Below are 27205 nucleotides of genomic sequence, written 5' to 3'. Positions count from 1 at the left end.
ATCGAAAGTGAAAATCTTTCTCCAACAAATGATTAAATATACGCTAATGGAAATTTTCTATTATTGATTCTGTCTTGGAAAACAAAAACTTGAAAAATGCCTTATCTCGCACATTTTTACATTTATCGTGATAAATCGCTGCCATATTTTATATATATTTTTGCATATCTCGCCCATTTTGCATACAATAGAACTTCCTTGAACGCGCTTGCTCTTCGCTCTTACGGAAACTTTCTACTTTATACATTTTTTTATATAAATATAAATGCACAAATGTCGTGAAAAATCATGAGCCTCTCCAAGACTTTTCTCGACATCGAAGGATATTGTTACAAAGAGGGCGAAGGACGAAAATAAAAGAGAGAGAGAGAAAATTCTCGAGATTAATTTCCATCGTTGGCGCGCGAAATCGAACGATTATCGTATCGCTACAGATGATGATTCAGCGATCGGTTGTAGGATTCGTTTGCTTTACAACGATCCGAGGCGATCGAACGGACGATATAATAAACGGTTGGAATAAACGAGGACGAATTATGCCAGGATCCCTCGGGTGGAAAACGTTGAGGAGAACGTTTTGTGCACGAGGCAACGTAACGCATCGGTTCCATGAGGAGGAGGTCGAAAGCGAGGATGAGCGAGAGTCGAACCAGAGACCTCGAACAGCCGCGATACATAACGTAACACGGTGCTCCGGCAAGCAGAAATAATGAGTCTATTATACGGTCGCCTGTGTTGGTCGTCTTCGAAACGACACGTTCTGTACTCGCTGCACGCGCGTATCGCGATACACTTCGCCAATCTCGATTCGAGGAATTCGCGAAATTTATCCTTTTCCTCTCCTTTTTCTTTCTCATTGGAGAAAATAATATGATCAAATCCGAACGATCTTATCTTGGCGATATCTTCGTTTAATTAATTCGTCGAATGTTAAGTCTTGGGTAGAAAAAAATAGCATCTCGTTAATTCGTTTTACCGATAAGGAGATTTAGAAAATTCTGTCCCTATTTTCGAAATTCGATGGCAAAGGCGATGCAGTTTTTCGATATCGATACCAATGAAAAAAATAAATAAATAAATAAAGAAGAAGAGAAATTCGTATCGTAATCTTAATTCACCAAACTATCGATAAAACAATATTTAAATCCTAAAAAAATCCAAATGCAATTTAACCTCTCAATTCGATCAATTTCGATTCTCTGTCTTTCTTACCCATATTCGATTCCACCTATATCGAACTCTAGTAAAAGAAAAGAAAAAAAACGTTACTCCCCGGAATTCAACTTGCTAAATTCGACTGGATCGAGTCGACGACGAGATATTTTTTTCGAGGATAACGTTGGACGATGATCGTTGTTTCCGTTGGTCACGTATACGCGTCGCACGTGCACGAACACGGCGGCCGCTTGTGCATAAATTAAAAAGCCCGAGTGTCGAATCCCGTGCGCGCAAAAGCGATTCCCTACGGTTTACTGACACCCGGCCAAAAAAGGTACGGCCATCGTGACGCCATTCGCTACGTTTATGGAAAGGTTAGTCAATCGTGCCGACCGGTACAATGATTATTTGTTAAGCAACCACCGCGTGATAACTAAGCCGAGACTGGCCACACGGCATTTTGATCGCTCCTTCCTCGCTTCTTCGTGTGTCCTCCGGGCCTTCTTCGTGTCTCCCCCTCTTTTCTCCTCGCCGGTTTTTAACTTGTAAGCCGCACGTGTGAGGAGAGATCGATCGACCTCTCCTCCCCGATCTTGGGAATCGATATTGGATGTGAGTGGATTTGAAGCTCGGCGGAGAGGAGATCCATATCTTTCGAAAAAGAAGATGTAAGAAATTGTTACATTACTCGTGTAACGATTAGCTTTCCAAACTGTTCCCTCCCGCATACGTAATTACCAGGGTTTCACAAGGCTCCATCGAATAACTAAATTATATTATATATTCGTTTACGTAACTCGTGAAAAATTATAATTTCAAAATTGTCGCTCAAAGCAAAAGCAGAGTTTCGATCGATGGCTTTTTAAGAAAGCTTGGAAAGAGGAAAAGTAAGTAAATGTTTGCGTAATGCTTGCGCAAAGTCGGGGTGTGATGAGGGAAGGAGCATGCGCCACGATTGGAGAATTGCGTGCGAGGCCAACGTGGAACAAGCCGGGGATGAAGGATCCTGTAGAGGGATGAAACGAAAAGGGAAAAAGGCGTGCGGGGAAGGGGATGGTCGCTGGCGCAGGTTGTATTCATTCACTCGTTCATTCATAGTTCGTACACACCGCCTCGGGGGCCTACAAAGCCTGTGGCTCATTCAGAACTCACGACACGACCGCCGTGTATATGTGTATGTTTTCTTTTTTTTTCGTCCCTTCTTCCTGTCCGTGTACGCTCGCCCTCGTCGTCGTCGTCGTCGTCGTATATCGTCATCGTCATCGTCATCGTCGTGGCAATCCTCTCCTCGTGGTTTTCGTCCTCCTCCTGGCCGTTGATTGGTGGCTCGTTTCAGAGAGACGTGAATAGAGATGGATAGATATAGACAGTATATATAGGGGGAGGGAAGGGGATTGGAAGGGAGAAAGAGAGGAATAGAACGTGTGCGAGCTCACGTTACAACCGGAAGCCGAGGCAACGAGCGGTGAAAGGAGGGAGGGAGGAGTCCTACCCCAATATTCCGGGGAGCGAGATAGTTTTATAATGTCCTCGAGTGCTCCTCCCTTAATGCACCCTTAAATGCAGCCTCTCTCGAGCCGGGCTCCCTCCGTATGCGTGCGTGCGTGTCACGGGCATTGTTGCTCACTTCGAGAGCGTTCGAAATCGAACAGATGCGAGGAGGAAGGGAGAGGAGACTTGTAAGATCTTGTACGACCGCTTTTAGAGGCGAGTACGTTACGATACGAGCCTCCATTATGACCAGGTATTATCGATGCCTCCACGATTTCTTTTCTTCTTCTTCTTCTTCTTCTCGAAGTATTTTAAAAATTTCCAACCGGATCTCTCTACGACTCCAATTTCTCTTCATTCCTGAATTTCATCAAACATATACAGTTTTTCCAAATACCTCTGTTATTTCTATCTTTATTTTTCGAACGAATCAGTCCCAACCCTCGAGAAACAATTCCAGAGATCTCCTATTCGAGGGAAAGGATAAAGGAAAGTGGGATAGAAGGATAGAAGGGACGAAGAGGAGGAACGAAGGCAAACTTGAGAACTGGCGCACGAACGGTAAAATCGTGCGGAGAAACGAAGGCACAAGGCGCATCGAACTCTCGTGTCCTTATTGTGCGATGCTCGTAAGTCCCATTACTATTGCCGGCGGACTATACGAGAAGCGAGAGGCACGAGGCGTAGGGGAGTGAGCGCTTCCGGTCCCCTCTGCATCACGTGCGAGCCCGCCGAACAGAGAAACCCCCGTTTGCCTCGCCTCTCTTGGCATCCGGTCTCTCTGCGCCTCCCCAGCCAGCCCCCTCTCAAAAATAGGCTAGGCCCTTCGAGTTGCGACCTCGTGTTATAACCGTATGTATCACCACGCGTCGTCGCCTCTCCGTCTATCGCTTCTTTCTCTCTCTCTCTTTTTTTTTTTCCATTGCTCGATCTTGTTGGATATTTTATTACATCGTTACATTGTAAAAGTAGCGCGAGTTGTTATGCACGAATATTTCATATATATATATTTTCATTCGATGTCGATTGAAAAATAACTTTTCTTTATTTTTTAAGTGTGTCTTTTTAATGAGAAAGGAGTAGGAGGAATTATGGTGGAAATGATTCTTTTTTTTTTAAATTCTTGAAATTGAAATAGGTGTTGTACGTGCGATGAACATGTTACCTGATAAATTTCCATATTGAACAGTTTGCAGTTTGTTGGTAAATTTAATGAAAACGTTTATCTCTCGATCAGTTGAGGATGTTGTTAAAGTATGAACGAAAGACTCGACATACCGAGAAAAATATTCGGAAACGTTTCGATGGTTATCTCCTGTGTATCCAATATTTCAAACGAAATTACACGACTCGAGTTGTTATATGCTGTTGAATTCGGCTTTCCCGGGTGGTTTTCGCGGAAATGACGGGAGTGTTAAGCGTAGAATTAAAATTCAATTAGTCGCGCAACGTAAACAGAGGCGCGGTTCGAGCGAGAAACGAGATTCCTCGTTGAAACTACGTAGATGGAGAATCGCGTTAGATGGATGGATGTTCCCGTAATACGTACGCGACACACCGCTAAAAATCGCACCTTGACGATTATATTTTGCCTCTGTCAACCGGTATAAATACGCTTACGCGCGTATCATCGCGATCGTTACGATAATTGGGCCTCCAAGTTTACGACACCTCCACCAGCCGCCCTTTAAAAGTGGACCCAATTCCGTCCAATTCACGGCTCTCGTCATTTCTAATTTACGTTTGCCCATAAACGATGGCACGCGGTTAATGGTCGCACCATTGAAGCTACATAATACATAAGCGTGAAACCATTCATCCCGTAACGCTTTCCCGTAAACGAACCAATTCCGAGTATCCATTGAGCCCCACGCAGTGACTCAACGCTATAATAAAATCGACACGGTTCTTCTCTCAAACGAGAAATCCGAATTCTTCCGAAACAGATGCATCGATCCCCCGTTTCGTTTCCTTTTATCTCGCTCGACGAATCTTATTAATCTCTTGAACCTCCGCTGCTTCTCGAGCTTTCAAATCATGATACGTAATCGCGGAAAATCCGCAAAGTTACGTTACGCCAATCGCGCAGAAAATATCGTTTCGGTGGCCAGCAGGTGGTTGAAGCTTCGAGGGGGCGTTTGTGAACCCCTCCCGGCCGCTATCCCCACCACGGCTCCCTGTCTCCCCACCACGCACTCCGCGTTTATCCCCCACCAGCGCGCCGTCTCCCCCACCAGCGGCCCATTCCGTGTGTAGCAACGAGCGGCAATGTGGCGGCGAGCGAAAACGCAGTACGCAGCTGGTTGAATCGCATCTCGCCGTGGGGCAGGGAGGGGGTAGGGTCCGCGCGTGGCGGGGCGGAGGGCTGGGTGGGGGGGGAAGGGACGGAAGGGAGGTCGGTGCAGAGAACCGGAGAGAGCGGAAACGGTGCGGCGCTTCGTCACAGTGACACGCGCGCTCACGTCAAGTGGAGAGTGCACGCGAGAGGGAAAAGGCAGGCCAGGCATAGGCTTCTCTTCTACGATTCGCGGATTCGCGCCTCTTCTTCTTCTTCTTCTTCGTCCTCCTGATATATCTTTTTTCTCCTGTGTTGTGTCGTTCGAAGAAAAAAAAAAGAGAAGAAGAAGGAATCGCGATCGTTTCTTCCCCCCCTCCTCCCCTCCCTCCCTTTTCATTCCCGCCGCTGGTGTTCGGGTGTCGAAGTTTCCGCGAACCGGTGTAATTTTCTTTTTTTCTTTGTTCCGAAGAGGACTCTCCTCTTGGAGAGGTGTTTCTCATGTGTTGGCACTGAGACTTTTAGTGTGACTATTCCTCCCTGTGCGCGTGGATATATAGTGGCGAAGAAGATTTTTTGTCCGTGTGTTGTCGAAAAGCGATCGGGGGTGATTTTAACCCGATTTGGATTTCGGGTATAGAAGGGAAAAGAAGGAGGGAGTTTGTCCCTCGAGGGTGGCTGCTTCCATCCATCCATCCATTGGCGCACCTGTTGCGCGAATCGCCGCTCGGATTCCGTGCCACTGTCGGGAATACTTGCCGCCGTTGTCCGCCGATCTACGGATAAATCTTTCTTTGTGCGAGTGTTTTAAAAGTGCGAAAGAAGGGAAAAGCGTAACTGTTAATCGAGTTAGAGACCGTCGTCTGTGTCAAAGTGTATCCCATCTTCGAAATGATCCCAAATTCTCCTATTATAATTCTGTGATACCCCCTTCTCCCTCCCCCGTGGTGGATAAACACACTATCTCGGTGTGATATCGATCGATGGATCCCATTTCTTCGTGAAAAGTGCTACGAATTTCATCGATCGAAAAAGTGAAATACATATCTATAAATACCGAAAGAAAGAACCCCCTCTCCAGAAACGCGATTATATTAATAGCTATGCGAATCGGGAAGGTGCAACGTTTATTATCCCTGGAAGCAACGAGAGCCACCACGAAGCAACGATTCTCATGCTCGTCCTGAAATCCTGATCGTTCTTCTCTCCCTCTCTCCCTCTCTCTCCCTTACCCATTGCTCCCTTCCGTGACGTATCGACACGGCGGGCGACGGCGAGGGAAGCGGTTGCACGAATGCGCGCGTGCATCGGCGCGAGTAGGTGCGCGTGGACGAGCGGGAACGGCAGAAGAGGAGGAAGAAGCGGAGGGATCATCGTCAGGGGGGCGTCACGGCGGGCGTCGCGGGCGTCGAGACGTCGCGGCCTTCGGGGCTGGCGCCGGCCATAATAGTCGGCACGTACGGCAACCATTCGGATCATCATCTACTCGGCCAGGCGACGAGTAGCGGCCCCGCTGCATCTTCGGAGATGGTGCTCCACATGCTTGACACGCTGATGACAGGCCACGAACCGTTCTACGCCGATTACCCCTCTTACCAGGAGACCGACCCCCTCACGCATCCTCACCACCAGCATCCGCATCAGCACGCGATCGCGAGGAACACCGGCATGCCGCCGGTCACCTTAGACGCGACCACCCATACGCCAGGTAGCGACAAAATTCTCTTCTTCTCAGCGTTGGAACCAGATTTTCATAAAGGTTTCCTCTTCTTCACGGTGTAATTCGAAAGGTTTAGGTCGATTTCGATTTAAAGGCGATATTTTTAAAAATATTTAGTTAGTTAAATCGTGCAACTTCGAGAAACGATTCTCTTGGATTGGTCTTTCGGATATAGAAGAATTTAGATAAAGCAGTTACTTTTGATAAAAAATGATTGTGCACGATTGTTTCGAGGGATAATTTCTTCTCGATGCCGTCTAAATTGGATTGTAACTCGATATATCTTTTCCAATTCGTTGAAACAGCACACACACACGTTGTACGCGTTTAATCGATGGTTGGCCAACATCGAATCGTGCCAAGGGTCAATCTTGGGGATCGACGGGGATCAAAGTTTTCGGTCAACGCGATGGTTGGTCGACGCGTCTCGTTCAGCCAACTCGTGCCGCTCGTGCCACCACGATGCGCGGTTAATTGGCCATTTGACCAAGGTCAATCGTCTACGATTGCATTAAAGTGCATTACCGGTGTGACGAGACACGAAAACGAACGAATGTGAAACGATCAATTCCCGCTTATCCATTTCTCGCCGACAATCATATCTCAACCCGTTTCTTACCTCAAACGCGAGAGTCGAGATTGAATAAAAAAGACGAAACAACACGAGATGTAAAAAAACCAATCCTCGTTTCTTAATTACACCTGAAAATAAAAGAATTCCTTAACGAAAGATTCTCCAATGAGTGTAATTCGAGAGAAAGAAATATCTTGGAATTACAACACTTGGGAGAGGTTAGAAGCAATGATCGATAATAATCGTTGCGCTCGGCCGCATAATGATCCGTAACTATATCGTTATTTTTAACGCGGGAGCTTCTTTTGTTCGCGATGCACGTCGCCTCGTAGCCTAGGTGTGGCCCGATGCTAAATTGCCAATAAAACCTGGTACCGTGGCGTGCAAGGTCGGAATTGCACGGTCCGCGGCCACGGATCGGATTTGAAGAAGCGATTCGATATATCGCGCATGCGATGTAACCTCGCGCCGCGAGAGAGAGAGAGAGAGAGAGAGAGTCGAACGAGCACCGCAGTGAATTCGCAACCGTGTAATTATTGCGGTATCGGCTGGATGGAAACGAGCGGTCGATCGTTTTCGGCGATGAAACTGGGCCTGGATCCTCGATCGTGATGCGTGATGGACGATGATTTTTTTCGGGTTATTTCGCGCGAATGCGAAAAGGAAATCGGCACGGTTTCGCGTGTAATTTAACGTTTCCGTTTCTGGATCGTAGCTCGTGTTAAGTTTTGAGTGTTGAACGATGTTATTTGGGAAAAGATGGACGAGACGTTGTTGGAAAATGAGACGCTGTTCGAAGAGACAATTGTCCGTTAAAACGCGCTCGGTTAATCTCGACCGGAAGCGTGGAAAAATGATAAATATGCATTACGAATGATGGCGCGAGAATGGTCATATTGTAGTCAATTATCTTGCTGGATTATTAAACTCGAGTGTGTAGTTTAATTTAGCGAGCAGTGATACGCGTAATAAGAAGAATTTATTTTTCTAATAAAATATCTCGAGTAATCGATAATAAATATAGAAAAATTACGTTGATGTTTATCATTAGAAAATCTTTATCTATCTTCTTGTTTAATTCTTATAACAAATTATCTAAAAAAGAAACTTTCAAAAATTTTTTTACTTTCGTATCTAACCGAAAATTGACAATTTTAAAAACGGCTTGAGATTGAAAATTATCCATCGAATCGGATATGTAATGGATATATACGTATAAAAAAATTTTCTCGTTGAGCTGATGGCGTATAAAAATTTCCCGTGCGTTTCTTCGCGTTGATGCGTGATTGTGCGCGCGAGCATGCGTCGTTTTGGTTGAAAAAACACGCGCACACCGTCTCGTCGCCGCGGAGGCAGGCCGCAGGCAGAGTGTGGGAGAGTTCGCAGGTCACCGGTCTACCGAACAATGCACGATTTCGTTGCCGTCGAGGACGACTTTTTTTCTTTTTTCTTCTTCTTCTTTTTTATTTTTCTGCGCAAGCCTCGTTCCATCGTACAATTGCCACCGCGCTCTTACGCGCACGCCTCTCGCCATCGTAATTTCATCGCGACATTGTCTTCTTTGTTGTCGTCGTCGTCATCATCGTATCATCATTATCGTCTTCTTCTTTTTTCTTTCGTACGTCGATTCTTCGAACAATTCTCAATGGATGTTTTAAAATAAAATTTCGAAGATAATGGATTAACGAGTTCTTTCTTAATTAATTATTCCTCCTCTCGTTTCTCGATTTAGGTTTAGATTAAAAATCTAGAGAAGATTATTTTTAATTAATTCTAGAAATTGTTCGCGTGTCGAAATATCGATAAATCGGATCTTTTTATGGTTTTGAAGTGGGTGTTATTAGTCGAAAAGTGTAAGCGAGTTAATCGAAGAGGGGGGGGGGGGGGGAAGAAATATTAGAAAGAATGATGGAGGATGGTACGTACCTACGACCAAAACCTCGAGTCGTCGTTGAATTCACAATGAAGCTCGTCGTTTATTCGCACACGTAGTAGCAGTCGGAGCATGGCAACTAACGCGAATTTATTATTTCCTCCGAGTGTTTACCTTCGGCCTCTCCGAGAATCAATGCTCCCTTAGAATACTCGCTAAATATCCGTTGAAACATTCATCGAGCTACGAATAATTTAATCAACCATTCGGAAATTAGCTACAATTTCTAAATTACTATTATTATTTCTCGCAATCCATTTCTATCCTCGTCGAATAAAAAGATCGAAACGAGAATCCTTTCAAAGTTTAAAATCAACTTCAAGTAAAATTCGCCTTTTTTTAAAAATCTCTCTCTCAAAACAAAAAGAAAAAGAAAAAAGGAAAAGAGAAGAAACTCTGGAAGCTACAATTTCTAAATTACTATTATTTCTCGCATTTCTATCGTCGTCGAATAAAAAAATCGAAACGAGAATCCTTTCAAAGTTCAAAATTTAAACTAGTAGTAAAATTTACCTTTTTTTCAAAATCTCTCTCTCTCAAAAGAAAAAGAAGAAAAGAAAAGAAAAGAAACTCTGGAAGCTATAATTTCTAAATTACTATTATTTCTCGCAATCCATTTCTATCCTCGTCGAATAAAAAAATTGAAACGAAAATCCTTTCAAAGTTTAAAATCAACTTCAAGTAAAATTCTCCTTTTTTTAAAAATCTCTCTCTCTCAAAAGAAAAAGAAAAAAGGAAAAGAGAAGAAACTCTGGAAGCTACAATTTCCAAATTACTATTATTTCTTCTCTATTATTTCTCCATTTCTATCATCGTCGAATAAAAAAATCGAAACGAGAATCCTTTCAAAGTTTAAAATCAACTTCAAGTAAAATTCTCCTTTTTTTAAAAATCTCTCTCTCTCAAAAGAAAAAGAAAAAAAGGAAAAGAGAAGAAACTTTGGAAGCTACAATTTTTAAATTACTATTATTTCTCGCAATCCATTTCTATCCTCGTCGAATAAAAAAATCGAAACGAGAATCCTTTCAAAGTTTAAAATCAACTTCAAGTAAAATTCTCCTTTTTTTAAAAATCTCTCTCTCTCAAAGAAAAAGAAAAAAAGGAAAAGAGAAGAAACTTTGGAAGCTACAATTTTTAAATTACTATTATTTCTCGCAATCCATTTCTATCCTCGTCGAATAAAAAAATTGAAACGAGAATCCTTTCAAAGTTTAAAATCAACTTCAAGTAAAATTCTCCTTTTTTTAAAAATCTCTCTCTCTCAAAAGAAAAAGAAAAAAAGGAAAAGAGAAGAAACTCTGGAAGCTATAATTTCCAAATTACTATTATTTCTTCTCTATTATTTCTCCATTTCTATCATCGTCGAATAAATAAATTGAAACGAGAATCCTTTCAAAGTTTAAAATCAACTTCAAGTAAAATTCGCTTTTTTTTAAAAATCTCTCTCTCTCAAAAAAAAAAGAAAAAAAGAAAAGAAAAGAAACTCTGGAAGCTACAATTTCTAAATTACTATTATTTCTCGCATTTCGTCGTCGAATAAAAAAATCGATCGAAAGGAGAATCCTTTCAAAGTTTAAAATCAACTTCAAGTAAAATTCGCCTTTTTTTAAAAATCTCTCTCTCAAAAGAAAAAGAAAAAAGAGAAGAAACTCTGGAACACGAGACGGATGAATAGAAATGGGAATCGGCGATAAAATCGAATCGAATCCGTTGTATCGGAAATATTCCGATACGGGGCAAGAGAAGAAGCAGAAGAAGAGATCGGTGGGCCCCGGAGAAAGAGAAAGATAATAGGCTTCCGGCGTTGAAAGCGTTCGCGGGGCAGGTTTTAATTTTCAAGAGGCCGCCGGTCTCCGCTTCTTTTTCTCTTTCTTCTCCTCCTCCTCCTCCTCCTCCTCTCTTTCTTAACTTATACGCTACACGCAGCAGCTGTGCAGGCTGCCGTTTCATTCGATTTGGCGCGTGCCTCGTGGCCGGCGTTGCTGACCACGTTTCGCTTGCCGTGCCAGCCTTTTCGTTGCTTCGCCGTTACTCGTTGCTCGCGGACCAACCCTCGGCACCTGTTCCACAGCTGATACGCGGCTGGCTACTTTTACACCCTCTTGAAACCTTCCTCTCTCTCTCTCTCTCTCTTCTGGATCGAATTTTACAGCACAGCCTTTTCGTTCTATTCTCTTTCGAGAATCGTTGCGTCTGAAATGTTCAAAATGATTTGGAAAAGATGAAAGGAAATGGATCAGATATCTTATTTCATAATCGTTGGAATTAATATACGAGGATTGGGATTGATGGTATATTAAATTATCTAATACTATTTAAAAAAAAAAAGGATAATATGGAGAGTACGAAATAGTCAGAATATCGCGTCCGGTTACAAGTTTAAAGAACCCCAGTCGCGAAATTCCATCGAGAGAGTATGCCACATTGCTTTAACTCGAAAAAAGAGAGGGGGGGAGAAAAAGAAAGAGGAGCGAGAAGAAGGATGAAAAAGAAGAAGAAGACAAACGAACGAGAGAGGAGAAAAGAATCGTTGCTCCGGCTTCAATTGTTCATCCGTGTGAACAAACGCGCGGTCTGAATGCTCAGGAATTTTCGGAATAGTTTCGTTGCCCTCCTCCTCCTCCTTCTCCCTTTCGGAGTCGCGGTGTTCCAGACGACGAAGATGAAGAAGAAGAGGAGGAAGAAGAAGAAGAGGCGGAGGAGATTGGAAGAAGAGAGAGCGCGAGAAGAGGGTGCATTTAGGCAGCATGAAAACATTTACCTCGCGGAGAGGAGGCACATGGGCAAAAGCGGCGTTCACCACACACAGTTTTATGCCGTGTGCGTATGCGTGGCATGCCGTGAGGGCCGGCTCAAAGCTGCACTCCCACGCTCACCGTCCATGAAATGGGGTGCGAGGTGCAGCTACACGCCAGCCCGTGCGCAGGTGTAGGTGGTGTTGTGCGCAAGGGTCCGTCCCTTGGGCCCCATTAACGTCCACGTTCCTCGAAACGACTTGCCGCCCTATGAGAAACCCGCCAGGACTTATGATAATTCTAACTATACCAACTACTTCCATCGTCGTTTATGCTCTGCTATCCGCGAGGAATTGATTAGATCTCTGCTCTTCTTTTGTTTCCTTTTTTTGGGGGGGGAGGCGTGAAAAGAGATCTTTCTTCTCTTCCATCGTGTTCCAATCGCTCTCACGATTTGTCGAATCCAAGATAAGAACAGGAAGGTAAAATTACTAGCTTCTTATATCGATTAGTATATTGTTATTGTAAAATACTCCATTCTTCCTCGTTCTTCGTCCCATCCAAAATTGCAAAATATCGATAAGTAAATAGGTAAAGTTTGTTCATTAATTCGTTCATTCGCATCGACATCACGAGAAATCTCAGTAAGACACGAACGATTAATTAAGACTTGCAGATCTCTCGATGATCGAGAGTCGAAGGTATTGTTTAATGGGGGTTCGTTAACAGTGGACCTTTTAGCCACGTCGCGAACGATGGCTGGCTCGTTATGAGCCACCTGTTTTCCTCGCCGTTAAAAAAAGGATAAGTGTGGGAACGTCGGCTGGTCACACATATCGTGCACATTGTAATTCCGACTGTTCACGCAACGCGACGCTTAGCCGACGGATTATGATAATCCGTCGCAGGAGCCATTGTCCCTCGGAGAGGGAGGATGGCCGTGGAATGGCGGGTCATGAATAAACTGCTCGGAATAATTAGCGATCCTGGATGGGATATCTCTGGAAAAAAAGAGGATTTGATCAAATTTCGTGCGTGAGTTTTCCAATTCCGATTTATCGGGAATTAATTGCGATCCCGATACCCGAGATTCCTCGGAGAAGGAAATTTCAGATAAGTAATTCGAAGGATCGACGAAACATTATCGAAACTCCGCGGTAATCGAAACCGGATGCGCGGTATTTTTATCTTCGCGGATTCGGAGACGGCATTATTACCCCTCTTATCAGCCGACTCCGAGAGTGAAAACGTGTTATCGTTGTTGCTCGAATCGTTTCGTTTAATTAAACGTGCCATGTGGGGAATATTGGGTCCATTGGGATTACGTGGATTCCTACAAATCAAATGAAACTTTTACCTCGCAGTGTAAAATACAAAACTGTTGAGATAATATTCTTTCTAACACGACATGGTTTTCGTATTGTAGAAAGATGTCCACCGGAGGTCTTTTTCTTTCGAATCCACTGCACGATTTTCCACGATGTTTGATCGATCGATCGAAAGATCGGATCGATATTTCACGAGCGTTATCGCGTTCGAGGAAGGAGGAAGCCGGTCTCGCAGCCTCCGTAATGGACGCGCGGTCTCGACGCGTTTCTCGTGGCCGAGGAAAGGAAGTCGAGGATAGGCGGAGTTTGGCTCGGGCCAATCGACGAGATGCGCGCCGCCCACGTGTCAGCGGTTCCTCCCTGCAGACTCCGTACCTCTCGTGACACCGTGCAAGTCCCCCAGGTTCTGCCGATCAATTTTCCACCACGTCGACGATCCCATCGAGATCGAGATGGTCGAAACGATGGGAAATCGAATCGATGGGATTCTTCGATTAGAAATAGAAATACTTTCACGAAGAGCGGAGTCACGATCACTTTTTAATATATATAAACCAATATCGTGGTTTAACTCGACAAGAAACGCGAAGGGAAATGGCGGACGGTGAGATTAAACGTGTTGGTCTCTTTTCATATTTTTCCAGGAGGTTACAACCATTTACGCAGTCCCGTGTGCCAAGACGAGAATCAGAGGGATGAAACCTCGCCGCCACCCCACAGCCATAACACTCAAGCGCCCAACTCTCATTCCACTACTCCGAATAGCAACAATAACAATAACAATAACAACAACGCGAACAACGCGTATATACATCTGCGGAACTTGAATCAGCTCAAAACGGAGTGTAAGTATTTCCATGAGGGAAGTGTGAGAAGATTTCGTGGAAGGATAATTGTTTTCGATCTCTTTTACAGCGAACTACAGCAATCACCATATAACGGAGCACCTCCAAGGGGGTGGGGCAGGTTTGACGAGCGGCAACGATCTCGCGGGCACGGGGACCAACGAGAGCGACTTAAGGGTTAGCCAAGCCGCCACGGAGAGCTACATGACCCCGGCGAATTATTCCGGATACGATGAAGCGTCCGAGTATCACAGCCTGCCGCAGGATCATCAACCGCCGCACCCCTTCAATCTCGACGGCTCGCCGGAATTTTACAGCACCAGCGGAATTCATCTCGAGCCCAAGTATCAGCAGTCGCCTTTCAAAAATTATCCTCGAGGTAATTTGACTGGAATTTCAAGATCATTTACGTGTGATGTGAAAAAATTAACGATGGATCGATGGCGCGCAACAGGTCGATACCACGAGGGGTACAGCGAGAGCGGTGGATACGGCCAATACGACGCGACGCCATTCCAAACGGTTCCAGGAAGCGGAAGCGGAGGTGGAGGGGGTGGCGTTGGGGGTGATCAGTGGGGAGTGGGCCCTCTCGAGCACTTGTCCCATCATCCGGCATTCCTAGCCGGCCTTGGTCCAAGGGACTCTTCCAATCCTCATCATCCCTCGTCCATCGGAAACAATCCTGATCAGAAGCCTCTGTTGCAGAGCGCGATGATCCCTGGTTACACGAGTAATGATCGATGATTACTTTGGAAAACTAGTAGATGATAGACTAGACTTCGAAAGATCGTAGTTGGGAAAGAAGGGAAAATATCGTTTTGCTCAACTTTTCAGGCAGCGGACCATGCTTTACCGGTTCCGGCCCCATTCAACTTTGGCAGTTTCTGTTAGAGTTGTTAACAGATAAATCGTGCCAAGGCTTCATCTCGTGGACCGGCGATGGCTGGGAGTTCAAGCTGACCGATCCGGACGAGGTGGCACGTCGCTGGGGCATCCGCAAGAACAAGCCTAAAATGAATTACGAGAAGTTGAGCCGTGGTCTTCGTTACTATTACGACAAGAATATTATACACAAAACAGCCGGCAAACGATACGTTTACCGTTTTGTCTGTGACTTACAGAGTCTCTTAGGGTAAGGGTACAATATTTTCCGAATTTTTAATTATGAAGATTAATCGAATGATAATCTGTCTATAAAAGAGTATTTAGGTCTCATTAATTAGAATTCCATCATAATGTGATATTCAATTGTAGATACAGTCCAGAAGAGCTCCACGCAATGGTAGATTTGAAGCCAGAGAAGAAGGAAGAAGACTGAGTTTTTGTTATGAGACGTGTTTCAGGACTGTGTCGTTTTGCTAAATGAAAAAAAAGAAATAAAAAAAAAAAAAAAAAAGAAAAAAAAAAGAAAGGAAAAGGAATACGAATAATTCCTTGGTATCGCACTGGAACAAAGCTGATAATAGATAAGAGAAACGATGTGAAACGAAACGAGAGGAGGAAACGAGTAATAACTGGTGTATCGTTAAACGAAAGAATTTCTTCTAATGGCTAGAAGATGAATCGAGTGATGTCTTCTAACGTTCAGATATATGATAAAATAGAATCGGTCGTATGTACCAAAGACAGGGTCTGCATACCATTGGTGCCTAAAGTTATTAATGACTAAAAAATTGTGAATTTGTTTCTAAGTGATTAATTAATTTGCCAAGCCAGATTTTAGAAGATATTTATAGGAAATAACTCAACAATTTATACATATTATATATATATTATACATATAAATATATATATATATAAATATATATATATGAATATATATATATTTTTAATGTTACATGGTTTCTAAGCACTACGTCGAGCACACGATATATCTAAATTATTTATGTCCTATCATTTTTTTTAAACATTTTTGCGTGTTATGTCTCGTTGATAAATAACACCGTATGTGATTGTTATTTACTATAATTTTACTACAATGAAGCCATTATATGATTATTATAAACGGCGAGCTTTCAATTCGACGTTTAAATGCTTTTCTACGTGTAGAATTATTACTAAGTTTTTTAGTATTAAAAATTATATTATTTCTGAGCTCGCTTGGCCGCAACAAATAAGTAAGACGAATTTTCTTTTATATTATTAACGATTTTCCTTATTCCTATATTCACTTCCTCGGTATTTGATATACGACCAGTTCCAGATGAATAATATCGAAAGAATTTCTTAAGCGTGAAGAAAGTATACTATTAATTTTTGCTATAAATTGTATGTTTGGATGTGTTTCTTTTTTTTTTTTTTTTTTTTTTTTTTCTTTTCTTTTCTTTCTCTTAAACGAAATCATTTCGTTTCGTTGATCTCCGTATTTTTTTAATGATCGAAAAAAAAAAAGAAAAGAAATTTGTTTCTCGAAGGAAGGAGCGACAAATGCAAATAAAGATTCAAGATTATAATTATTATAAACCAGTATTTGTAGTGGAATACAATAGTCGTTTTTGATATTTAAGCATTTATTTTTAATACATTGCTAAAGTTTTTGTGTATATTATTGAAATTTCATTTTTTTTTTTTTTTAATTCGAGTTATTACCTATTGTTAGTTTTTCTTTTTTTTTTTTTTAAAGATGAAATAAATTTATATATTTCTTTCCTATTTCAAATACCGTTTTTTGTACCGCGCACAAGAGGAAAATGTCGTCTGCTTTCCTGGAGAAAATTTCCTGTTAACATCTTCTAAATTTTTCAGAAACCCGTAACACTATCCTTTCGCGAAAGATAGCAATAATTAAAATATAAATGTTCTTAAGTGATATTTTATAATTTTTGTTGTATATAATGTGTACACGTCTAAAAAAAAAAAAACACTGGAGTACGCGTGTGTAGAAGAAATTTAATATTAAACTATAATGTTATGACTAGTTGCGTAATTTTCATCGTATTTGGACGAACATTTTCTACATTGTAAAAATGTTATTTTGTTGGACGCAATAATTATTATAATAATATCGTTTATATTGATATATATATGTGACGATGGATAGAAAAAAAGATAAATGAAGAAATTTCTTAGACGCGTTACGTATCTATATACGTATATAATTACGTATTTTATATAAATTAAATATCTTTAATTGTGTTTGTTAAATATTTGGATCGAGAGAGAGAGAGAGAGAGAGAGAACGAGAGCGAACGAGCGAGAGAGCGAGAGCGAGAGAGAAAGCGAGAGAGCGAAAGAAAGAACGAGAGAAAGAGAGAGAGAGAGAGAGAGAGAGACGTAAAGTATGGTTGAACGATATCTATAACAAAGATTATAAAAGAAAGACTCGTAGATCGATGATTGATTACGAAAAAAAAAATTTTGTTAATCGCAAGATATGAGATCTTGACACATCCGTCACGATTGTTAAGTTTTCTATGTGTAACGGAATATTTAGACACGTTTATGGATTACCAACACGTGCTTAACAGTGTAAAAGTTTGAAAAAAAAACCGTAACTCACAAACAAAGATCAAATAAATTAAGGGAACTATTATATAAATATGTATTTCGGTTGTACATGCAAATATTTATGAAGAAATATGTATGATGCTATAATTCGCATAAATCTTTCTTTCATTGCACGCGACCAAACTGTTTCATAAATTGTATGAATACTCTTAGTCGAATTAAGCAGGAAACAAAAATTATGTAAAACTGACACATACATTACTTTGTATGTAAAGCATTCGATCATCGTTTTCAATAATAATGTGAAGTTACAAAAGTGACATGTGAAAATTTTTCAGTAGTTACAATAAAATAAAAAAATTTTTATAAATATATTGAAGAAAGAAACTGTTTTATTCAATAATATTTTCCAAGATTAATAAAAGTTAATTTTTACTACGTCAGTGTTACTTGTGTTGAAATTTAATTATTAAATTAATCGATTCTAAATTAAATTAAATTTCTTTATTTGAAGTTCATTTTAAATTAAGGAAAAGTAAATTTTTATTTTTAAAAATTTATATATACATATATCTATTTGTAATAATAATATATGATTTTTTTATTTAACTTGTTCAATTTTTATTTAAAATATTTTTTAATACTGTGAAAAATAAGAGAAATATAAATTTATATAAAATGTATATGGTATATATTCTTTGAGATTAAAAAAATTCTAGAAACATTAAAAAAATTAAAAACATTCAATAAGAAAAAAGCAGCATTTATGTGCTATTTTTTAAATATGCAAAAGATAAATATTTCCAAAGTTAAAAAAACAATAGGGGTAAATATGTAAAAGTAGATATGTAAATAATAAGTATTTCAAATAACTATATTATAAAATTTCATAAAAATTCTTGTTTTTAAAAATATTAGGAAATTTAAGATCGATAATAATATTCTTATAAATTTTTAAAAATTTTCGTAAATAAACATTGAAAATGTAAATAATTTGTTAACAAAAAAAAATTTTTAACCAAAATGTATAATTTAAAAAAAATTTTTTTTTAAATTTATTCTAACAAATTTACTTTAAATATTCGTATTTTCAAAATCTTATAGTATAGAAAAAATATAAAATTAAAAAAATACATACACAACATATAAAAAAACTAATTTATTTATATATAAATATGTAAAATTTTTATGATATTTAAAAAATTTATTTATTTATAAGAAATCACATAAAGTATATATAGTATATGAATGTTAATGTTCATTTTTTTCTTCATTATTTTCTTTTTTCTTTATCATACATTTTTATTCAATTTTTAAATTATAATTATATTTAATCTTAATAATCTATTTTCTTTGATTCTACCAATTTTCAAATTTTTAAAAGATTAGATTTTACCGATAAGTTAGAGCAATCTAAAAAGTTTCCGAGATCAGCGCCATCTCGTGTTTGGATATTCAAAGTTCCGACTTGTTACTAGCATAACAGAATGTGCAAGGAGGTATTCGAAGTTATAGTAATAATATGTAAAACAAAGGGTACATAGAAAATTTATTAATTACTTATTTCTTATTTAAAATTATGATCTTAAGTTATTTTTAAATTTGTATTTTAAAGATAAAACTTAAGTCAAATTTTTTATATCAATTTTGACGTGAAATTTTTTTTTATTAATTATTTATTAATGATTAACGCATATTATAGTATTATATTATTAATATTATACTATCGAACATATTGAAAATAGTACATACAAATTTTGTTATTTTATTTTTCTTTTTTTTTCTATTCAAAATTATGTTTTTCAAACTATTTTGGAACTAAAATTTCAAACAATTTTCTCTTATCAATTTTAATATAATTTTTTTCCAGTAATTATTTATTAATGTTTAATGTGTCATAATTATTAATACATGGAAAAAATACCATATTAAATTAATTAATTAATTATGCATTTTCTATAAAATACTTTTAGACTTATGAAACGTTTTATATTTATTTATTTATATTATAATTAGACATTATTCTTTCTGAATGACGAATAAATTCGATTTTCATCCTAGATAAGAACAATTATTAAAGTATTTATTATTCTTGAATAAAATCTAATTCGATATAATTTTTTTTAATTTCTTGTTGTTTGAACTTGATCTGTAGTGCAATCCAATGCTACTAATTGCACTCCATTGTTTTTTGTTAATAATTTCGTTATTAACTTAATAAACTCGTAAAAAAAATTTTTACAAATATAATGATAGATAATTAAAAAAAAAATTTTTTTTTAAATTTATAAATTTTAATTTCACGATATGTATGCGAGAATTTAAATTTCGAACACAAGTAATTTTAATCAAAATAAATATATGATAAATATGAATAATATCAACACAGATAAAAACGATTATCGTAATCTTATAATAATTTATCTATTGTAAATGAATTAAATACTTAACTATTTTTATTCAACTTCATATTATTCAACATATATATTTATGTATTATATATACATATGTATATATACACATTCACATTTGTCGACATACTTATATCGATTAAAATTACGCGCGTTCGATTTCAAAATTTAAATTTTAAATTTTTACATACATTCGTGAGAATTAAAATTTATAAATTTCTCATATAAAAAAGAAATTTTAATAATTAATCATTATATCCAAATTTGTGAATAATATATTTTATCGTGTAATATTATATGCAATATAATTTGAATAGTTCATTATTTGATTATTAATAAAGAGAGACAAAGATATTGTTGTTTTAAATATTAAAATGGAAACGTCAATCATTGCAGTCAATGTAATGAATATTGCCAACTGTGTCTTAGAATTGGTACGTAATATTATTTATATTAATATATCTCATTTTTCCCTTTATAAATTATAAGAAATATTTAGAATATTTTTTATATTTTTCTTTATTAGGTGTCAAATTCTTTACAAGTCAATGCTACATCAATTGCAATACGATTTCACAGTGAAGAACGTAAAATTCAAGTAATAGATAATGGTATAGGAATATCGAAAGTAGAATTAAAAACAATTGCAGAATATAATAATAAAAATTATTGCAATTATCCAATTAGATATGCTATTCATAATTGGAGAAAGCAGACACTTACTAACATTCGTAGATTATCTAATATAATGATGATATCTTCTAGATATTATAATTCATCTAAAACATATATGAAGGTAATATTTTTAAAAATAGATTTTAAATATTATTCTACAAAAGTTTGAAATTTTTGGAAAATTTTTTTATTAACAGATTTTTAAAATAAATCACGAATCAAAGATTGAAAGAATTGAAAGAAGACCTTCTCAGGGTACCACAATAACTATTTATGGATTTCATGAATTATCTCTAAGCAAATGGAATATAGCTTTTATGTATTATTTAATTGGAAACATTGCTATAGCCAATCCTCAAGTAAATAAATGCTTAATAATAAACTATATTTTTATATTTATTATATTTTATTTCTCATTATACATATATAGGTAAAAATATATATGTATAGAAATATTATATTTATAATATAATATATATTATATTATATTTGCAGACTTCATTCACTATTAGAGATGATAAAATTAAAAAAGTTACCATGATAATTACTAAGCCACATAATCCAATAAATATTTTTAAATTGTTATATAATAAAAAAATGATATTTTATAAAATATGGTTTATAAGATCTAAACAAAAATCTGATATCAAATTCTGTGCATATATTGGAATATCACATTCTAATTTCACTGTCCCTCAGCATATTTTTATAAATAATAAACTTGTTGATTGTCCTTTAATTTTGCAAATAATTTCCACTATTTTTATCAATACACTAAAATTCTTTAAAAAACAAATAGCAGAGAAAGAGACAATTTTTATTCTATTATTCATTACATGTACTGAATATATTTTTATTATAGAGAATGGAAAAAGAACTTTAATGTTTTCTAATATATATAATTTATTACAAAGTATTAAAAACAAGATAATAAATATTTTTATAAAAGATATTAAACCTTTGTCTAATGATTCAAAATGTAGCAATAGAGCTAATAAACAAAAATCTAAAAATAATGAAATACAGCTAATTACAGATCATTTAATGCAATTACATACATCTATTTTACAAAATACAAAAAGCATTCAATTAACACTTTCTGAGTGGTCTAACTGGTCTGACTCTAAAAATTTGAAACAATGTGAAAATAATTCTTTAAAATTTTATAAGCATTTTGATTTTTTACCAGAAAAATTACATAAACTATTGCGTGGAAATACAAAATTAATACAAACTAATATTTTAAATGCATATGATGAAAATTTATACTTGATTAAAGTAAAATCTGGATTGCAAAGTAAGTTAAGTTATTTTTTGAAATTATTTTTTCAATTATAATAAATTAAATTATAAAATCTAATTTATGATATTTAATTTATGTTCTAAGTTCCAGATATATTACCTCATCAAGAAATTGATGTGCGTCTATGTAAAAATGACCGATTTTGTGAATTTAAAATAAATAAAAAATTGTTAAAATTTATTAAAGTAAGTTGAAATAAAAAATTGCAATAAAAAATGCATACAAACTATATTATTTATGTTTTTCAGATATTAGGACAGTTGAACAATGAACTAATAGTAGGATTAATAATTCAAAATAATATAAAGATGCTTTTATTAATGGATCAACATGCAATTCATGAAAGGATAAGATATGAACAATTACTTCATGGTAAAAATTTATAATATAATTTTACTATTGTTTATTTATGATATAATTTTTACCAATTTTTAATATTTATAATATAATATAATTTCGTATAAAAGAAAATATTAATATAATACTAAGATATATTAATTATAAAATATTAATTTTTAGAATACAAATTACAAATAAGAAATCAATTATTTTCTATCAAATTGAAAAATCCTATAGTTATACAACTATCTGCAAAGAGTTGCAATTTACTTTTATCTAATCATAAAATACTAAAAAGATTTGGTATAACTTTTAATATATTAGATAACAATAACATAATAATACGAGCAGTGCCAGAATGTTTAAAAAAAAACAATTATAGCGAATTGAAATTAAAGTTAAATATACAAAATCTTTTAAACGAATTAATACAAAATTCTACAAAATATATAAACTATCAAATTAATGATTTACCAATTACTATACATAATGCAATTGTAATGAAAGCTTGCCATGGTATGCTCTTTTTTCTTTTATATTTATATATATTTTTAATTTCAAATTTGTTAAACAATTTAACAAACATCAGATATAAAGTATAAATAGAAAAATTAATAGAATATATATTTTTCATTCATACATATTATTTAATATCAACAAATATATTATCATTATCATTTATGCTGAATATTTTAGGAGCTATAAAATTTGGACATTCATTAACATTAAAAGAATGTAAATGGCTTTTGAAATTATTAAATGAAACGAAAATTCCTACTCAATGTGCTCACGGACGGCCATCCATAGTGCCTTTATTAGAATTAACGAATTTAGAAACACGACAGATAAAAACTGTTCAGGTATCTTTTTTATATTTTTATGTATTTGAAAAAAAACTCTAATTATATTATTTACTTTTTAATAAGAATTTAAATTCTTAAATTTTTTAATTCTTCTAAATATTTTTAATTAATTTTTCATTTGTTATATTATATATATTACATTCAACAAAACAACATTATAACATATTAATCATTAAGCTCTAAAAGTAATCACACAAAATCTATTAAATATTATAAAATTTTATATATCATAAATTTAATATGTTATAAATATTTTTCAATCAAATTAAACATCAGGATATCCCGAAATTAAAATATCTTTTCCAAAGTAATTGACTCTGCTTACAAAAATTACAAATTCAGTCCCTCCTAAAGAAATTGGACAAACGTTATTCGGTCGAGTAAAAAAACACATCGTATACAAAGCAAATTCCAATTCTGGTGATGTACCAACAAAAAGAGTTGTAATAGGTTGTATTATTCTATTTAATGATGAACGTACTTTTAAAACTGCTGCTTTCTATAAAACATAATACGATAAACATTAGAAATATAAACTGTTTTAATTATTAGTCATTATCCTTTATTACTTACGTCACCCAATTTGACTTCTTTGATATATCCAAGATAATTGAGCTTCTTCTCTGCTTCTTGTTTCGCATAATAGACCCAATTATGTAATCCAATTATATCTGAATCAAATTGTTCAGCTAGGAATACGGTTTCAAAACCGGAACTTGATGCATCTCCGTCGATTCGTTTAAATTGAGAAAACCATATGCGTTTCATAGTGTCTTTAAATTCAAATTCATCATCTTGAATGTATCCTTTATCAATTAAAAATTTCATAGTTGTTTTTATTATGTCTGTTTCAAGAATTTTATCAAGAAGTTCAGATTCTTCTTTACGCTCTTCTGATGTGACCACCTCTTTTACTTTAACATCCAATTCATAATTATTATGTAACATTATTATGGCTTTTATTGTTGGAATTTCATAAGCTTCATCTTTCACACTTAGTAACCTAAAATACATTAAACATAAAAATTCGTAAATTCATAAAACATAGAATTCGTGTAATTTATTTTTTAATTTCATAAATTTTATAATTTCATAACATTCATAAATTTAATATTACAACATTCATAAATATAATACTTACGGTTCAGCAGCATCGTCACTGGTACTATCATCTTTCTTCTGACCTTGCAAATTTATTGTTATATATTTAAGAGCATTATTCTTCTCTTTCTCAAATAGATTTTCTGTTAATTTTTTGATATCATCATTGGAAGTGATAAATCCTAATGGATTGGGATTATTTTGCGCTGATTCTTGAGAATTTGTATTAGTTGGTGATGCATTATTAGTATCTGCATTTTGGGAAGTTTGTGATGTTTCAACAGCAGATTGGGCTGTTTGAGTTGATTGAGACTGAACAGTTGATGTAGTTGTAGATTGAGCTGCATTAACTACTGATTGTTCAGCATTTGAAATTGGGACAGGTGCAGTCCCATTATTATAATAATTATTATATGTAATTTCAGTATGAGAACCTCCTCCAGTGCCTCTAGTGCCATATATTCCTCCTGGTAGTAATCTATTAACAGCTGCATTCACTCCTGCGCTTACACCAGCAAAAACAAATGCTTCTTTTGCAAGTTGTCCAATACCAGGTCTCTGTGCTTGTTGTACAAAGAGTGTTTGTTGTGGTATTTGACCCATAGATGGATTGAACTGTCCCAATGGTGAATTATATGAGTGTCCTGGATTATATCCATTATAAGATTGTGTTCCATAAGGTACATGTCCTCCTATTCCAGGATTACCACCTTGATTATAGCCTAAAGAAGGATTGTATCCTTGACCAACTGAAGGATTATGACTTTGTCCAATTGATGGATTATAAGGTTGATTAGGATTTGTATAATAAGGATTACTTGCTGGTTGACGAGGATATCCACCTAAAAATTATTATTAAATTTGTTAATTTTTTATTAAATATTTTAGTCTATAAATAATGCCTTATGTTATAATCTATTTAATTGAAAAAAAAAATATTGAATACCTGAGGGATTATAACCAGATTGTACATTCGTTGCACTAGTTTTAGCACTTTGTTCGGATATAGGAGCAGATGGTTTAGGAGCAGATGGTTTAGGAGCAGTATTGGTTCCAGTTGGTTTCTTATCTGGCACATTCCATCCTATTTTATTTGGATTTGAACCTCCTGTAAAAAAAGTTATCAATTATTAAATAATTAATAAATTTAACTCTTAGTCTCAATTAATTAATCATCAATTGTTTAAAAAAAAATTAATCTGTAATTATATATATATTGAAAATTAATGATTTTTAAGAAAAATAAAAAATAAAAATTTTATATATGCATCTCAGTATGAAACGATAAAAAAAAAACATTTTATATATGCATTTGAATATGAAATGATAAAAATTACCTTGATTTGATGTTTGGGATATACGAGGACGAGGTGTTGATCTTGAACGAAATACAGATCCCCATCCACTACTTCCGGTTCTCCGTTTACTCGATTTTCCATTTCCAATATCAACTGTGCAAAAAAAATCATTGTGATTAAATATAATATTTCTTAACTTTTTTAAAAATCGTAACTTGTATATATTATGTACAAATTACTAGATACTTAATTAACGAAGCGTGAAACGAATGAGATCATTAAATAAAATCTTGACGGATATTACGTATTCAAATAATTATCCTATACGAACAAAATGTATTCCATTCAACAAAATTTAAAGCTTTATACGTAGAAATTATTATTAGTTAAATGGAATATATGGAGTCAAAGTGTTTGAGTGAAGAATAATATCAATTTTATTAATATAAGTGCTCACGTATATTATACGATTCATAATATTCCACCCACAATTGAATGTCTCTATCATTCCATGATAGATTATTACAGCATCTAACAATTTAACAATTTGCTAAATAAAATAATGATATATCTTTAACATATCAACTTGATTATTTTCATTAAATTTATTTAATAATAAAATAAAATAGAATTTATTTAATATTAGAATAAAATGTTTAAAATATTAATATAATTGTTTATAAATAATTTTAATAAAAATAAAAAAATATATTTTTAGGATTTTTTATATTGCTTTAATATATAATTATATTTGATATTAGGAAAGACTTTAGAAAAATAAATAAAATTATTAGATTAAAATTTTCGAAATAATATCGCTTATAGAAAAATCTTGTTATCGAGGAATATCGAGGAATTTCTCTAATTTTAAATATTCGTTAATTTGTTAATTATGCCTATAAAACCATATTTGTTTCATGGAATTAATTTAAGATTCATTGAAGTGATTCAATGCCAACCACTGTATGGTTACTTTCTAGAAGAACAACGGTTTTTTTTACTTCTTTACAAATTTATCAAATGCTGACAAGTGAGTAATGTAATACTCGCATATGTTCGAATAAAACTTTCTTGATGAATTTTTATAATCTGTTCGGTTGAAATTTTATGCAATTTTGTATAATTTTGTATAATTTAATGTATAATTAAATAAATATAAATCATAGAATAATTTGTTTTTCAATAAACGCGAATTTTTTTTCTTTTGCGAAATTTGATTATTTCTTTTAAATTGTTTAGAAATTTAAATTTCTAATACTTTCTATTTTAAAAAACTTTCCTCAAATTTATTCTCAAAGAATATTCCTCAAAAATATCTTATAAATATTTTTTAATGTTATAATTCATGAAATATTTTTCACAATTATTACAATAGAATCTAATAAATTCATCGCTATATAATTAAACTGCTCAGTCAAGAAAGAATTATTTTTTATTATGTCAAACAATTAAAAAAAAAACAATTTACAAAAAAAAACTTGCTTACCAAAAATAAACAACACAAGAATCGTACAAATTAGAATTAGCTTGATGTTCATATCTCTATTGTTTAGTTTTTTCTACTATTTTGTAATTCAAAAACAATCAAGAATCTTTCTGTCAATTGTTCGATGCGCACTACTTGATGGTTAATCCGTTACTAAAAGACTTCCCACAAATTGATGCATACTATTCACGTTGAAAATAGTTCGGAATTGCAGCATGAATTA

General features: G+C 35.1%; 3 protein-coding genes across 8 annotated transcripts in view; 2 read left to right on the top strand and 1 right to left on the bottom strand.

Moving 5' to 3' along the window:
- Nucleotides 1-15480, top strand: part of LOC412916 (ETS-like protein pointed) — a 114166-nt gene extending 98686 nt beyond the window's left edge. For all 6 annotated transcript variants that reach the window (XM_026443509.1, XM_006565536.3, XM_006565539.3 and 3 more), the window contains 5 exons: nt 13859-14059; nt 14130-14438; nt 14514-14789; nt 14894-15191; nt 15314-15480. In XM_026443509.1, the coding sequence (XP_026299294.1) occupies nt 13859-14059; nt 14130-14438; nt 14514-14789; nt 14894-15191; nt 15314-15377 (1148 nt within the window). In that variant the 3' untranslated portion in view covers nt 15378-15480. The remainder of the gene's footprint in view (nt 1-13858; nt 14060-14129; nt 14439-14513; nt 14790-14893; nt 15192-15313) is intronic.
- A 4760-nt stretch (nt 15481-20240) lies between these two features.
- Nucleotides 20241-23071, top strand: LOC102654349 (DNA mismatch repair protein MutL-like). The gene is made up of 7 exons (XM_026443291.1): nt 20241-20351; nt 20444-20713; nt 20790-20951; nt 21088-21889; nt 21980-22080; nt 22144-22267; nt 22415-23071. Exons 1-7 carry the CDS (start codon nt 20292-20294, stop codon nt 22834-22836), a joined length of 1941 nt encoding a protein of 646 aa, XP_026299076.1. The 5' UTR covers nt 20241-20291; the 3' UTR covers nt 22837-23071.
- Nucleotides 22859-27189, bottom strand: LOC552734 (poly(U)-specific endoribonuclease homolog). The gene is made up of 6 exons (XM_625109.6): nt 26983-27189; nt 25536-25649; nt 25145-25306; nt 24239-25040; nt 23671-24100; nt 22859-23596 (listed from the first exon to the last, which is right to left on the bottom strand). The coding sequence occupies exons 1-6, from the start codon at nt 27032-27034 to the stop codon at nt 23363-23365; spliced, it is 1794 nt and encodes a 597-aa protein (XP_625112.2). The 5' UTR covers nt 27035-27189; the 3' UTR covers nt 22859-23362.
- Between the last annotated feature and the right edge of the window lie 16 nt (nt 27190-27205).

Source organism: Apis mellifera, linkage group LG10, assembly GCF_003254395.2.
Source record: "Apis mellifera strain DH4 linkage group LG10, Amel_HAv3.1, whole genome shotgun sequence".
In the NCBI taxonomy this organism is placed as follows: Eukaryota; Metazoa; Arthropoda; class Insecta; order Hymenoptera; family Apidae; genus Apis; species Apis mellifera.
The sequence above is the reverse complement of the archived record's forward strand: the minus strand, read 5'-3'. Positions and strand labels throughout refer to the sequence as shown.

What these genes read in the sequence shown, in the direction of transcription:
- LOC102654349 (XM_026443291.1), top strand. Translation starts at nt 20,292, where the DNA reads ATGGAAACGTCAATCATTGCAGTCAATGTAATGAATATTGCCAACTGT. An exon ending in CCAACTGTGTCTTAGAATTG is followed by an intron (nt 20,352 to 20,443) that starts GTACGTAATATT and finishes TTTCTTTATTAG; the next exon opens with GTGTCAAATTCTTTACAAGT. An exon ending in AATTGTTAAAATTTATTAAA is followed by an intron (nt 22,081 to 22,143) that starts GTAAGTTGAAAT and finishes TATGTTTTTCAG; the next exon opens with ATATTAGGACAGTTGAACAA.
- LOC552734 (XM_625109.6), bottom strand. Translation starts at nt 27,034, where the DNA reads ATGAACATCAAGCTAATTCTAATTTGTACGATTCTTGTGTTGTTTATT. An exon ending in ATCCCAAACATCAAATCAAG is followed by an intron (nt 25,307 to 25,535) that starts GTAATTTTTATC and finishes CTTTTTTTACAG; the next exon opens with GAGGTTCAAATCCAAATAAA. An exon ending in AGTGACGATGCTGCTGAACC is followed by an intron (nt 24,101 to 24,238) that starts GTAAGTATTATA and finishes AATGTATTTTAG; the next exon opens with GTTACTAAGTGTGAAAGATG.